General features: G+C 45.4%; 2 protein-coding genes across 6 annotated transcripts in view; one reads left to right on the forward strand and one right to left on the reverse strand.

Moving 5' to 3' along the window:
• Positions 1-8,629, forward strand: part of LOC139540253 (engulfment and cell motility protein 3-like) — a 32,928-nt gene extending 24,299 nt beyond the window's left edge. For 3 of the 4 annotated variants that reach the window (XM_071343933.1, XM_071343932.1, XM_071343934.1), the window contains 6 exons: positions 4,929-5,092; positions 5,583-5,695; positions 5,902-6,006; positions 6,197-6,276; positions 6,415-6,495; positions 6,756-8,629. In XM_071343933.1, the coding sequence (XP_071200034.1) occupies positions 4,929-5,092; positions 5,583-5,695; positions 5,902-6,006; positions 6,197-6,276; positions 6,415-6,495; positions 6,756-6,968 (756 nt within the window). In that variant the 3' untranslated portion in view covers positions 6,969-8,629. Of the gene's footprint in view, positions 1-2,301; positions 2,459-4,928; positions 5,093-5,582; positions 5,696-5,901; positions 6,007-6,196; positions 6,277-6,414; positions 6,496-6,755 lie in introns of those variants that run through there. The other variant, XM_071343935.1, reaches the window with a different exon arrangement.
• Positions 8,630-8,696: 67 nt separating this feature from the next.
• fbxl9 (F-box and leucine rich repeat protein) lies at positions 8,697-13,869 on the reverse strand. 2 transcript variants are annotated; one of them, XM_071343936.1, is made up of 9 exons: positions 13,777-13,795; positions 13,399-13,453; positions 13,033-13,134; positions 12,628-12,942; positions 11,843-12,514; positions 11,476-11,694; positions 11,104-11,316; positions 10,409-10,626; positions 8,697-10,318 (listed from the first exon to the last, which is right to left on the reverse strand). In XM_071343936.1, the coding sequence occupies exons 2-9, from the start codon at positions 13,423-13,425 to the stop codon at positions 10,150-10,152; spliced, it is 1,935 nt and encodes a 644-aa protein (XP_071200037.1). In that variant the 5' UTR covers positions 13,426-13,453; positions 13,777-13,795; the 3' UTR covers positions 8,697-10,149. The 2 variants fall into 2 exon arrangements, with proteins under 2 accessions (XP_071200037.1, XP_071200038.1); XM_071343937.1 differs by having other exon boundaries at positions 13,033-13,178; positions 13,399-13,869.
• Positions 13,870-15,513: the final 1,644 nt, after the last annotated feature.

Below are 15,513 nucleotides of genomic sequence, written 5' to 3' on the forward strand. Positions count from 1 at the left end.
CATTGCACATGGGGATCTTAGGCTTGTGTGTGGCTGCTCGGCCATGGAAACCCATTTCATGAAGCTCCCAACAAACTGTTCTTGTGCTGACGTTGTTTTTAGAGGCAGTTTGGAACTCGCTAGAGTGTTGCAACCGAGGACAGACGATTTTTACTAGCCACGTGCTTCAGCACTCGGCAGTCCCATTCTGTGAGCTTGTGTGGCCTACCACTTCACTGCTGAGTCGTTGTTGCTATTAGACCTTTCCACTTCACAATAACAACACTTACAGTTGACCAGGGAACCTCTAGCAGGGCAGGAATTTTACGAACTGACTTGTTGGAAAGGTGGCATCCTATGACGGTGCCACGTTGGAAGTCACTGAGCTCTTCAGTAAGGCCATTCTACTGCCAATGTTTGTGTATGGAGATTGCATGGCTGCGTGCTCGATTTTACACCTGTCAGTATTGGGTGTGGCTGAAATAGCCGAATGTTCTTATACTTTTGTGTATATATAGTGTATGTTGTTTATCATGTCCAAGCGTGATGCAGTGTATCGTCTGATAGATGGTCTATTTGTTTACATTGCCAACCGTGGAGCGGCAAAGTGGTAATCTAATTTAGAAAATCAAACTTCAAAGCACTCCATGGCACCCGGAGTGGAATGGCATTTACCTGCATGCGCCACACTGAAAACAATAACAAGTGCTCTGTGTCCTGTGAGCCACCATGGAAGCATAGTATGCAGGATAATACCATCCATCTGCATCTGCCACAGCCACACAGAGTAGGAGACACAGAGTTGAATCTATAGAGGCTGTGGGAGGCAACCAGCTGGGGTATAATTAGTCAGTTGTAATCGTTAGAACGGGACATCGATTAGTCATCCAGAATGGCTACCAGAATGGAATATCGACTGGCTGCCCTATCTAAATGTATAGATACCGTGCTAGGGTAATGTAGGAAAGACGGCTGGATGGACCCAATCCAGGCTATTTCCTTTCCTATGTTAACTACACTGGACTCACTCAGACAGAACTATTCATGAACACCAAAACCAGACAACTGGCCCATGTTTTACAAAATGCTCTCTGGTCATAAACCCTTAACCTTTTGACCTTTTGAGTTGGAGCGAGTGTCCAGCCAGCAGGCCCTGTCATTGTGTTGCGCCCTCTGCTGCCTCCCACAATCCCGTGGAGCAGGGACAATTGGGCATTAGAAGCACAAAGAGAATCCCACTCCATAGCAGAATCAGAGCGAGGGAGAAAGGTCCCTCACAATCAATTGGTTCCATCAGCAGTAATTACACAAGAGAAAAACCTCTGGACACTGACAATGGAGAGATGGACAGTGGTCAGCCACAGTGGTCAGCCATGTTAAAAGAGAGAGAGAGGGGGGGGGGGGATACAAAAGCATCTCCCTATGGGTTATTCTTATCTCCTTTTTAGATTTGTTCATCCTCGAGTCAGATACTTGTTAGGTCTGATGACGAATGTTAAGGGGGTGAATGCAGAGTACTGGTGCTGAGAGAATTTGTTTACAGCTTGAAGAGTGAGTGGTATCTGTCTCCACCGTGCCTGTCTCACAGAAGATTCCACACCTCATACCTTCAACAACCCATAATGAGATTCTACACTCTTAGAGAAACAGGTGCCCTCTAGAACCAAAAGAGTTCTTCGGCTGTCCCCATAGGAGAACTCTTTGAATAACCCCTTTTGGTTACAGATAGAACCACGTTTTTCTAAGAGTGTATATTTGGCTTTTACTACCATGTCCCTCAGCCTCTCCTCTCCTCTCCTCCTCTACCTCTGTTGCAGTCTCTCTGTTTCTCTCTACTCATTCGATCACAAACCCTGTCTCTTCCTCTCTTTCTCTCTCTCCCTCTTCCCTCCAATAAACCCCTAACTGTGCTGTCGATTTTCAGCCGTTAATCACTCCTGGCAACACGCTGCTGCCAGCTGGGGGCCTCCAACTAGGACTGTGTGTGTGACCCCCCCCCCCCCCCCACGCACTTTCCCTCCAATAACAGTCATCCTACACACACACACACACACACACACACACACACACACACACACACACACACACACACACACACACACACACACACACACACACACACACACACACACACACACTGCTGGGTTATGAGGGAACAGAAACAGCTGCTCCTCACAATGGCTGAGGTAAGTCTCCTGTACTGGGGTTCTCCTCTTTCTATTGGTTAAACCAGAGGAGTGACGGCAGGGGAGAGAGGGGGCGGACGGGGTGTGAGTGACTATCAGGGTGTCTGTTTACAAAATAACCTCATCTCTGGACTGCTGATGCCATAAAGGTGATACTCTCTCTTATCCCTCCATCCGCTGTCCTCTCTGTTTTGTTTCTCTCCTCTCATATTACATTTTTTCTCTCTCTCTCTCTTGACTGTGGAACTAACATTGTTGGCCTCTGGGTTGTACTTGAAAGACACAACATGGAGGTGAGATACTCTATTTGGATTCATTAGTCATTTCTACGTGATCTTTACACAGTATGTGAATAATGTTGTTACACAGGATGATGCCCTGGGGGCATTTAAGCGAGGTGTCACAGAATGCTTTGTTTTGTTCCAAAAACCGTATATGACGGTCTCAATTTTAGTTACAGTTTTAGTGCCATTCTCCTTGGATGTGTTGTTGTAAATATTTTTCTCTGCCTACATGGAGAAATACATGTTATATTACATTGGCTATTACGTATTAGTATGGTTTTGAGGTCTTATTTAGAGCTATTTGAATACTATAAAGTGCGGTGTAATGTAGTTGCTGTGTTGTAGGATAGCAATGATCTAATTCTGTGTTTTTAATATAGAATCTTTTTTTGCGGTCACCGGTGGTACAGTTTTTAGTGATATGTACAGAATGTTTAAAAACATACCTGTTAATCCTCGTTGATTGAAGAGGTGAATTATTCCTTCCTGCTGCATCAGGAGGGTTGGCAAACCAGGTCCGTGGTCTGAAGCGTAATTTTTCCTGTGTGGTTGGGTTATGCCAAGCTGGCCAAATCTCAGGGGGAGATGAATGTTCCCTGGGTTTATTTCTGGTTTATGCAGGATTCTGCACTATTAATTGAAGTGTGTGTATTTCAGAATTGCCTATGTGATTTCCTGAATATGGTGATTGATAATTTAATTTGTGTAATTATGCCATTCATTTGTGATTGTTTGTAATGGTATGGTCCATGTGGAAGTAGCCCAGCTACTATACTTAACCTGTGTCGTTCTTGTCTTGGCAGAGAGCGGACAGGTTGCGGACAGGTATTATTGAGGCCTGGTGTTTATTGAGCTCAACCTTGATTTATTTTCAGTTTACCCCTTGTTTATGTTTCCTGTTCTGTCCATCGTCATGTTTATTCTGTTTGTACATAGGTGTACAATAGTTTTGGTGTCTCTTCTCCACAAATTAAAGGCCACTCCTGGGCACTGCACTGGGTCCATTTTGTCTGCCTCCTCACTGAAACCTCCACTGCTAGGTGCGGTCTCCTTTTTTTTAACGTAGCCTTTGTTTAACTAGGAAAGTCAGTTAAGAACAAATTCTTATTTACAATAACTGCCTACCGGGGAACAGTGGGTTAACTACCTTGTTCAGGGGCAGAACGACAGATTTTTACCTTGTCAGCTCGGGGATTCGACCACTAGGCTACCTGCCGCCCCACTAGGCTACCTGCCGCCCATTACTCTGAGACACAAACACACTCACACCCTTTAAACCCCCTATGCTCCTTTAAGACCCCTCTTTCAAAGACACTGAGATCTCTTCTTCTAGCCATGGTTGCCAAAATAATGGGCAACTGGACATTTTTATACATGACCCTAAGCATGATGGGATGTTAATTGCTTAATCAACTCAGGAACCACACCTGTGTGGAAGCACCTGCTTTCGATATACTTTGTATCCCTCATTTTCTCAAGCGTTTCCATTATTTTGGCAATTACCTGTATTTTGTTATGTTTTGCATTCTATTACCTCAAATTTCTTTTGAGGTGGGATTATTTTAGATTTAAAGAATACAGCTATGTGCCTCCATGGGTGCTGCATGCACAGCAGATACCACTTGCTCCATAGAGGATGAGTGCGCAATTGCTACTTCTTGCTCCATAGATACTGGGCTCTCCATGGATACTGTAATTCGGAGCCTGCTTCATGGGTCATGGTTATTGTGTGCTCAACACATCTGTACATACAGTACCATTTCATTAAAGTCCTCCATACTGGTGCTGCTGTACTTTGGAGAGGGAGGGATATGGGGTTACCATGATGGACAAGAAAATGACATTCCCATGGCGACGTCTGCTTGGTGTCAAGTGCAGTGTCATTGAGAGAGACTCGGAGTATGGCCACACTGACAGGAAGAGAGATAAAGGGAGAGAGACCGAGTGGAGGAAAGAGGGAGTGGGGGGGGGGGGGGTGATCGACTTGTGTTGGGTTTGGTGTGTTCTCATAGATTTCTGTGATGGATTTTGAAACTGGGGCCGCAGTTAGTAGAGAAACGCCAGGTTTTCCTGTCTCACACACGCACACCCTCCCGTATTTCCTCCCTCCTGTGCTTTGTCATGTGGCCTTCGCCTCAGAGAGCTCATGTTTTGGGGGGACCGAGGTCAAGCCTTGTCTGAGTGTGTAAGCGTCACTGTGCCCAGCAGAGCAAAGAGTGGGAACAGTCTGCTTTCTCTCATCTCAAACCCACATTCACACAATAGCTAGCTACTGAAATATATGAAAACATACAGTACATACACTAAGATATACTGTATACTTTAATATAGTGGTTCGCAAACTGTTTTGCTTTGTGACCCACCTAAGGGCTTTTCAATTGTTTTGTAACCCACCAGAGAAACCATGTCTATAGCCACAACACAGCTGGTATGTTTTCTCTTTAAATAATCAATGTTGACTGTCTCTGTATGTCTTTAGGTAATGCAGGTTGTGCGTGAGCAGATCACCAGGACTCTGTCCAGTAAGCCCACGTCTCTGGAGCTGTTTAAGAACAAGGTGAATGCTCTGAACTATAGTGAGATCCTCAAACTACGCCAGACGGAGCGGCTGCACCAAGAGGAGACCCTCGCCACGCCTGTATTGTAAGTCCTGAAATTGTTCAGCAGAATCTTTTTCTTGCTCTCTCTATGACACACACACACACACACACAAACCCTCATAAGCCTGTACTTCCTCCAATGGCCCCTAGAGGGCAGGGATCAGCCCCTTTAGTGTGTGTGTGTATACTTACACCTGTATTCGTACCATTTGTCACCCCTATGGAATCAGAATCAGTGCTGTTGCTATCCTCTACGTCTGCCCTGTTTGTCACCAAACAGCTTGGAAATGTCATGTGACCAGTCACAGGTCCACAACCCATTCTACACATTCACAGTCAACCAAGCAGCACTGATCCTACCTACTTGTCCTCGTCCTATCTGGTCCATATCTATTCATATGTCCTTGCCTTTGTAACGCAAGTGACTGACCTTTTTAATACGTCAAATAAAGCTCATCGAAATGAATCATGTTGAGTGCGTTATGGTACTTGCGGTGGGCGTGACTCTGTCTCTACCCCCCCGCCCTCTGTAGAGAGCTGAAGGAGCGTCTGAGGCCAGAGCTGTTGGAGCTGATTCGCCAGCAGAGACTGAACCGCCTGTGTCAGGGAACCCTCTTCCGCAAGATCAGCAGCCGACGCAGACAGGGTGAGACCACTCGCATCTCCGTGAGAGGGGTGGACAGGTTAAGAGTATGCGCGTTAGAACTCGAGAGGTATAGGGGGAAGCTGGACAGCACGACACGGTGAAACATAGGGAGACTAATGAAGGACGGTAGACGAAGAGATAGCTGGCCTTTCTTACACCATGCTGCCAAACATTTTATTTTGTGTTGTTATTATTGGTCATTTCAGATAAGTTGTGGCACTGTCGCCTGTCGCCCAATCACAAAGTCCTGCACTTTGGCGACGTGGAGGAGGACACAGAAACACCCACCATCGAGAGTCTCCAGGAGAAGAGTGAGTTATTACTAACAGCAATATACTCTTCCACTGTAGCCTTGACACTGCCTTGACCATAGAGATTCTATTAAATTAGTGTTGTCGTTCTATGGCCTCGACACTGAAATGACATCACGCTCTGTCATTGGCTCTGTGTACGAAGCTGAGGGGTGCCGGTAAACCTGCTCTTCCTCTTTTTCTCTGGCAGTTCCGGTGGCAGATATCAAAGCGCTGCTGACGGGGAAAGACTGCCCTCACATGAAGGAGCACAAGGGCAAACAGACCAAGGTTAGTGCACCATCATCACCAGCACCAATTTCCCTACCGACAACGGTCCCTGAACACTCCCTCGGCCCTACCCCCCAACTTCCTCTTTCACACTATGTACCTGGCCCTCCATTAACAACATTGCGCTGTGTCCTGCAGGAAGTGTTGGCACTGGCGTTCAGCGTCACGTATGACGTGGAGGAGTACAGCCTCAACTTTATTGCCTCGTCCAGAACAGACGTGAGTAGTGATGTCATGTCACAGGTGTATCTGTACTCATTCACATAGATAATTCTGTCTCTCCCTTTTCCCAGAGTTAAATCCTACATCTTTCTCTCTGGCTCACATGCTCTCACTGTGTGTTTCTCTTGGTCTCTATCGCTCGCTCTCTCTCTCGTCCCTCTTAATTTAAATTATACTTGGTGTGGAAAGTTAAAACACATACATTACCAAAGTAAACATTATGGTCGAATAACAAAGGTGATCTGTGTTGCTCTCAGTTCTGCCTGTGGACGGACGGACTGAGCGTGCTCCTGGGACGGGACATGAGCAGTGAGTGCATGAGGAGCGAGCTGGAGACCCTGCTCTCCATGGAGATCAAGCTCCGCCTCCTGGATCTGGAGAACGTGCCCATCCCAGACAGCGCCCCGCCGATGCCCAAACCCCCCAGCAACTTCAACTTCTGCTACGACTTCAGCCAGGCTGAGCAGTAGGCCAGGGCATGGCAGGGCAGAGGAGTAGACCTGGGCACTGTTCAGGAGGATGTAACGTTACAGAATGCGCAGCTAGAAATGTATGATTTAGAACAGATATGGTCTTGTCATCTGTAAAATAGGCAATTGTGTCAGCTCTTTTCATTATATTTCTATTTGCAAGGTTCAGAATGTTTCATGTCATTAAATGCACCCTAGTAACGACAAAGCCTGTAGACATCTACACAGCAGGAGTGGACATGGAGGACTGGATCGACAAATCTAATGCGTAGTAGGCAAAGGTTTCATCTTATATGAGCGGAATCGAGGCTGAAGACGATTCCTTGGGTTCTATAGGAGCGGTCATCTTTTTGGGTGTGGTCTGGTCACACAAGTGTATTGTGGGAGTATGTTTTCTGTTGTTGGATACTTGAGGCTTTAGCTTTACTTCAGTCCCCCTCTCCATGGCTCCAGTCCTCCACGCTCCTCTGTGCATTGTCTTTAGGCGGAGAGTTCATGTTTCATTTTTGTCATATCTATGTTTGTTTTTCTACTTTTCTCGGGTGGGATTTCTTTAAACTGAAAGCTTTGTGAGGCAGGATGCATGACAGCCCTTCTGAAGGTACTCAACCCAAGGACTGAGACAGAACAGAGCCATATACATATATTTGTGGGTATATACTGTATATGGCTCGGAGAGAGAATCCCTTGGATTTCTGACACTGTACTTACCGACCTACTCAAACAGAATCCCTACTCCCTGTTCTAAAGTGGTACTTTAATGAGTTGAAGAAACAAGAAAACATACTCTGGCTCCAAGCCTATTCAAATCCCTATTTATAATATATAAAATCCTCTTTTTAAGTGTGTGCAGATAGTATTTGAATGAGTGCCATTGGCTCACGAGGAGCACTTTAAATGGAATACCTCAGAGCCTCCCATGAACTGGTTTTGATGATGGTCATGATGGATTGATCTTTTGTACTTTTTATGTAAAAGGTCGTTAGGTTTGATGGCTGTTGTTCAAACGGTTCTCTTAGGCAATGGGGTTTTATTGCACAAAGAACTTGATCAACGGTACATCCAACTGACATTGTTTTTATGGTACATTTAACAGATGACGTAGCTACGGTACAGATAACTGTTATGTGTCACTGACATGATTTCGCTATAAGCACCATATATATATATATATATATATATACAGTATGTATCACTGCTATTAATTGTTGGCCTGGTAAAGTTTTTTGCTCCAGAGCTTCGGTCAAAGGCAATTATAGGTACATTATGAATTTCAGGCCATAACAAATGAATATTAGTTCAATATTGATGTTATTGTAGGGTACTTTATTTTCATGACTGAATGATCCTGACAGATAAATCTGACCTCGTCAAATTGAACTAATATACTGTACAACAGTAAACAAGTCCTGTCAGTATGATGGACCTTCAACTTTTTATATTCCAAATCTCATCGGCCAATTAATAATAATAATAATGGGATTTGTAGCCGACTAACAATCATAAATTCAAATGTTGATTTTTCTTTAGCCAGTAAACTGGGTTTAGCTGGAGTTTGAGGTGATTTTGCGATTCATTGCATGTCCCAATCTCCATGGTAACCCCTAACTTATGCTTTACTAAGATCAGGGTTGACATGAATAAATATGATTTATACAAATTCTCCTTGTCTAGCTTGGTTTATGGTCTGGTGGAATCCTAGAAGAAACAAATCTACTGTACTCATGATTCTAAGCAAGAGATAAGCATACATTTATTGAAACAAAATCTTATATTTGATACATATTACATTTTCAAAGAAACATGAACAGTTTTGCTTCCTTCAGTGGCAGTGTTAAATTAAGTTGAATACAAAATTACATATTAAGCCAGCTAAACAAAAAAATGTGATGAATAGATAAATATTTCTCTACAGTCTGGCCATTTAAGAATGAACACGCAAGATCTGGTTCTGAGATCAACTACAAGGTGCTTTTTAAAATCAGAGCACATCTTCTAGGCCAGTTAAAGGTTTGTGCAGTATATACTGATTTGGTCCCTCAGCTCCATAAACCGACACATTCTAATCGAACAAACCTTGAGATTAACAGTGCCCTTATCACACGGCTTACACCAGTGATGGGCAACTTTGATGGGGGTGGGGGCCACATCCATAGACTAACCAACCAATTACATTTTTTTTAAATGCTGACACGAGCTAATTGAGTGACTGCTGATGCACAACCACCTTGTGTATTCTACTATTCTAACTCTCAACAGTAAGTGGAGGCTGCTGAGGGGAGGACGGCTCATAATAATGGATGGAATGGCATCAAACACCTGGAAACCATGTGTTTGATACCATTCCATTAGCACGAGCCCATCCTCCCCAATTAAGGTACCATTAACCAACCTGTGTTCAACAGTAAACCTGACAGTTCTTTTTTTGTGTGGGCCTGCATGCCGACAGTTGCCCACCCCTGGCATACACTGAAGGAGGACTTTAAGGGCCGGTTTCTCAGACTCAGATTAATCTTGGTCCTTGGACTTTATTAGTCCACACGGGATGGAAATCTGTCTTGTTTTTTTGCCAACCCCTCCCACACACATATATACAAACACACATTAGGTTGGAGATGCTGAAGCAGTCTAACGAAGGATCCAATGCGATCGCATTTTGTCTGCTGAGCACCTTTTCAAGGCAATGCTCCCACATTCACGGTGAATGCGCCATGTCAGCTCAATCGCAAATGACCTGGAAATGGCGCAATCGGACTGAATCCTGGCCTAAAATACCTTTACAATGCAGATTCTCCAATGAGAATGACTTTTAATTAAAGACTTAAATTTGAGTCTAAGACACTGGCCATATGGGTCCTTACTGAGTAATACATACATCCCATATTAGGCTTTACAGGGGTTAAAACTAAGATAAATTACTGAATCTATTACAAATAAACTCTGGATAATAAGAGCAGGTACTAAATTGTGATTCAAGCAGAAAGTTTCTGGAATTTTTTGTTGTTGTTGGGAACATTCAACGTATCAGACGGTTGTGACTAAATTGAGTACAGCTACGACCAGAAGTTACTTTTCGTAGCAGGTTAGGAGAACATTTTAGCTAACCTTAACATCATTCTCCTAACCTGGTACGAAAAAGTACCTTCTAGTCGTAGCTGTACTCCACCTAGTCAGAACCCTATCAGAGTGTGAGGGTCAGGTCAGCTCCGCCCACAAAGCGGCAGTGGACATTCTCTAGGAAGGGCAGCTGGGATTGGAGGAGGTCCACCGTTGTTATGGAGATGTCTTTACACATGGAGATGTCCAGCGTCCGCAGTCTCTTACAGTGTTGGACGAGCATGAAGAGAGACCTGTGGGAGCATGAGTTCACTGCTGTCAAACACTGATACACAGATAACAGTCTGTCTCTCTGGGGTTCTGTGTGTGTGTGTGTGTCTCACCTATCTGTGACTGCGTCGCAGCAGGACAGGTAGAGGTGCTGCAGCCTGGCGAGGTAGGGGGCGGCGCGGGCGATACCCTGGTCACTGATCTGGGGGCAGTGGCTGAGTGCCAGGCTGGTGAGGCTGCGGCAGTGATAGGCCACCGACGCCAGGCTGTCATCACTGATCTCAGGCAGCATGGAGAGAGAGAGGCGCTGGAGGTCTGGATAACGCAGCACCTGCTCACAACAATTGCCCGGTTAACTTATAGGGAAATTGCAAAATTGTTTAACTTCATATTCATCATAACTAGCACCACTCCATCAATATGTGAAAATGGCACATTTCTATGTTTTGTAGTAAAAAAAAGATAAGAAGCTAAGTATTTCCAAAGACATCAACCAATTAGTAGGCAATGCCTACTCAAAATTGGATATATATATATATATATATTTTTTTTTTTTTAATAAACAAAATAAATTCACACAACGCACACCGATGATGTTGCTACAAAACATAGAAGAGCGTCATTTCCACATATGTTAATGTTGGGTTTGTGCTGGAGATGATGAATATTACGTTTTTTTAAAATATATATTTTTATGTCCCTTTAATGGAGCGGTTCCTAACCTGACCAGGAAAAACTCTGGGCCCTGGTAAATAACCTAAAACTCCTTGCCCTAACCATAGCTTGTATATTCTCATGGTAGACCAACCTGTGTGATGCTGCTGTCAGTGAGTTTGGAGCAGGCAGACAGGTCGAGCTCCTGGAGGCTCCTGAGGGCCAGCAGTGAGGACCCCTCCTGTTCCTTGAACACCCCTAGGTCCTCGTCCGTCACCAGCCGGGGCTTCTCCTGGAAGGGCATGCTGGGAGGCCGGAAGAAACCCATATTTCCAAAAGTACGGGTGAAGCTGGGCCCCTTGTCCTCCTACAAAGGAGCCAGTGTGAGAGGTTGTAGGTCAGGGGCGCACGGTCGTAGTAAGCTACAGTGGTGGTAACATGAATTTAAGCAAAGTCAAGACCAGCTAGTCTGCTTATATACTATTCCCAAGACATCTAGACTTTTCCCCACCCAGCCCTCTCTCACCATTTCCTTGCTGGGCTCACACTCCTTGGTGAGCTCCACCATGCCCAGCAGCCCCCAGTCTGTGATCTCCTTGCACCAGCCCAGTCGCAGCACCACCAGCCCGGGCAGGTAGGTGGCGATAGCACGCACGCTAAGGTCTGTGAGGTAGACGCAGGAGGTGAGGTCCAGCTCCCGCAAACTAGAGCCCAGCAGCCGAGCCAGAGAGAACACAGCCAGGTCCTGGGAGAGAGATGGGAAACAAAGGAACATGAGGGATGATGTCCTGATAAACATTTAATTCTATAAAAGAGAAATCCTGAAAGAGTCAGGTAAAACAGCTCTGGTAAAGTCATAGTAATGTGAGGGAGAGAGAAGCACACACACTGACCCTGATATATGTGCAGCTCTTGAAGCTGAGTGTCTCCAACCGTGCCCTGGGCTCCAGGGCAGAGAGCCCTTTCACTATCTCAGCCCCACTGACATGCAGGCACTCAGACAGATCCAGGGTCCTCAGCTCCGGCAGCATCATCAGGTCAGCCAGCCCTTTATCCGTCATCCTCCAGTCCCGGGACAGAGAGAGGAACCGGAGGCTCTTCAGGCCCAGGGCCACAGCCAGTACAGCCCGGCTGGTGAGCTCTGTACAGGCGCTGAGGTCCAGGATCCGGAGGCCAGGCTGGTGCTTGCAGAGCACCTCCACAGAGTAGTCGGTCAGCTCCTTGCAGCCCCGCAGACGCAGCTCCTCTAGAGACAGGCCCCCTACCTGGGCCACGGAGCGCAGCGACTCTGGGGTGATGCTAGTTCTGCTCAGGTCCAACCCCCGCACGGTGGAGGCCTGCTCCTGCAGCAGCCTGCGGAGGTTCCGTAGGGAGAGCAGGGCAGAGGAGTCAGGCCCCACGGGGCAGCCACGGTACGGGTCAAACTCAAAGGCGATGTGGCAGCCGGCCAGGGAGAGACGGCGAAGTCTGAGAGTGCAGCTCGTGAGCCGGTTGAAGGTGAGGTCTGATAGATAGCGCAGGTCAGAGAGATCCAGCTCCTCAAGACCTGCTAAAGCTACCCGCACCTAGGAAAAGGACAAACAAATTTTAAAAAACTGGCATGTGTAAAAATTATATTTAAAAAATAATTAGAAGGATACTCATCATCATCATCTCCAGCCTACAGGGTCTGTCTGACCTGCTGGCGGTGCTCTTCTTTGGACAGGAAGGCTCCAGACATGAAGAGGCTGTCCAGGCCACGGAGGTCAAGCCTGCGCAGGGCGGTCAGGTGGGGCAGCAGGGCCAGGAGGGAAGACTCGGTCACGCTGCTTCCTGGCAGGGCCAGGCTCTCCAGCCGAGGGCCTAGATGGAGCCCTATCTCCTGAAGCACAGCCCGGGACATACTGGACCCATCCAGATGGCTTATGACCAGGCTGCAGCGGGAACGCCTACTCAGGCCCCGGATCAGATCCAGGGAGGAGATAGAGGCTGGGAACTTGAAGGTGTCATTCCTCTGGAAAATGGAGTCAGAGTTAGGATTAGGTTGTTAGTGAGATTGATGAAATTTGTGAGATTAAGGGGAAATTGTGGAATAGAGTAGTACCTGAAATTGGAGGTCTTGGCTCGCATCATACCAGCTCCAGCAGACCAGAGAGGCTTCCTTCCTGTCTGATGCTTTGAGGAAACTTAGGATGTAGGTGACGATCTAGACATGAAGTTGATTGGACCACCAGGTCTTTTACAACAGTTCTATCATAGTGCCATGCATAAGGAAATCGATCAAATCAGGTGTGCCAAAAATGTAAATAATCAGTGCATTATAACTTGTTAGTTAACATCTTTTGTGCTGGTAGTAACATATCAAGTTGTTGACGCAACGTGCTAGTCAAGACACCCAAAGCATTGACAACCACAGTGACACCAACTGTTATTTTATGAAGCAGGCTACTAGCCTATTTGCTAGTCTTACCTCAAGAGGTAACTCAGGCGTTTCCATGGTTATTTATATCATCCCCAGTCACATCCTTGGATTAAAAGATGGAGTGTAGTCCATTATATTGATCATGTCAATATCTGTCAAGCATTTTCAATTCCGATTTTCGCTGATGAGCTAGCTACGACATCAAGTGCTGTCAGCTAACTAACGTTAACCGTAGCTATCCAGCTAGCTAGCTTCCTCTCTGGCTAGTTTAGTTAATCATTACATTAGCTAGCTATCTTCAATCTTGCTAGTTTCATTCATTCATTCACGTCCCAATCAGACCTGGTTCGCCAAGTTGAGCTCTTTTGATGCATTTCAATTCTCACTTCAACAGTTATATAATTTAGAGCACGAAGATGTCATCACCCTCTTCACTTTGCCAGCGCCACAGATGGTCCCTCAGCTGACTGCAGATCAAAACAAACCCTCTGACGTAACACTAAAACCAGGGGCTTCTTCTTCGGGATCGGGTTAGGATTCTTCTTCTTTTATGGAAGATTGGCAATCGCACAATTGAATGTGCATTCTGCCACCTACTGTGCGGGATTGAAACAGGATTCCCCCAAATTTTACGAAATACAAAAACTACAAAAAATAAATGAACTAAACTAAATCTAAACAACTTTTCTGTAAAAAATAAATAAAACAGATCTGATCCCTACAGGCTCAAGGGGAACCTGGGAGGGCGGGTCTTCCGGCGCCAGTACCCCTTGCAAGTCTTCAGATGTAAAATCCTTAAATCCCAAAAACCTTTCTGCCGCAGCCACAATAATGTCCAGTTTCTCAGATTTCTTTGAAACTTGTGTGTAACAGTTTAGAACTGTGGCAATGAATGCCACAAAATCCACCTTTTTAACACACAGGGTATATTTTGCCTGGCAGCAAACATTTACCACAGGCCGCGGTGCGTCCACTACCATCACTTGTTTTCTCAATTATTTTAATCGCCTCCGCATAGGAGATTCGATTGATCGCGCTAACTTTTGCTACCTCAGTCTCCTTCATCCTTCCTGGGCACTCCTGGAACCCGGCAACACCGTAGTCCTTCTACACACCGTTCTTCAATATACTCTGTCTGTCTGCACACACTTGAAACATGGCCAAATCCTTTACAATTTTTACACTGCAATGGTATGGGAACGAAAGCTGTTACAGCGTATCCGAAAATAAACTAGCTTCACATGCGTATGTATTTGCTCTTCATCAAATAAACAACAGGACTGAAATAGTTTATTTTTCTCCATTCACCCAACGGGTCAGATGCCGGGCACCGATCACACCAGGAATTCTCATTTAGGGATTCAACATGAACATTCGTTGTCACCGCTGAGATGACTCCTTTGACTGGTGCTCTACTCCGAAGTTCAAAACCAAACGTCTGTTGTCTGGATTCTTTTGAGGCTCACTGCAATCTTCCTCTGTTCTTCATAAACACAATTAATCAAAATAAGACCACTCCTGGTCACTGACATACTACACTTTTCCCAGCGCATACTTCACAATTTGACACCTCAAAAGTGTGAGGCCAGTCACGGCCTACCTACATTGAATTCTCTTAATTAGTCCCGTTCCTCTAAGAAAGTGAAATAGAGCCCTAGACACAAAGGGGCTTTCAGGAAGAGGTAGTTGTTAGCTAGCTACCTTACTATTATATTTTCTGCATCATTTTCTGACTTGCATCACTGTGCAGTTTTACTAAGCTGCTAATTGTAGAAATCAAGTTAAACAGATGTATAAATGAAGACTGATTTGTTTGTGAGTTATGTTACTGTGGTGTGTCCATTTTCCATTGTAAATCTATATCCATTTCTCAAGCTTCATATCACCAGTAATATCACTCAACCACACAAAGATCGACAGGGATTTATTTTGAATCACATAATGATTTATTTGGAAAAGAATCCACAAAAACATCAAAAATTCATCATGGTGATATCAACACATTCAGATTTGCTGCGTGGTGGAACACAAATGCTATTTTTCTCAGCATGTGTTGCATGCGGCCAGCTTTTGTCATCTACACCAGTGGTTCCCAATGAGCAGTACTAAGACCTCTGGGTGTACTTGGCCTATCCACAGGGGTTACTTGAGAAGATTCATGAG

Source organism: Salvelinus alpinus, chromosome 15 (assembly GCF_045679555.1).
Source record: "Salvelinus alpinus chromosome 15, SLU_Salpinus.1, whole genome shotgun sequence".
In the NCBI taxonomy this organism is placed as follows: domain Eukaryota; kingdom Metazoa; phylum Chordata; class Actinopteri; order Salmoniformes; family Salmonidae; genus Salvelinus; species Salvelinus alpinus.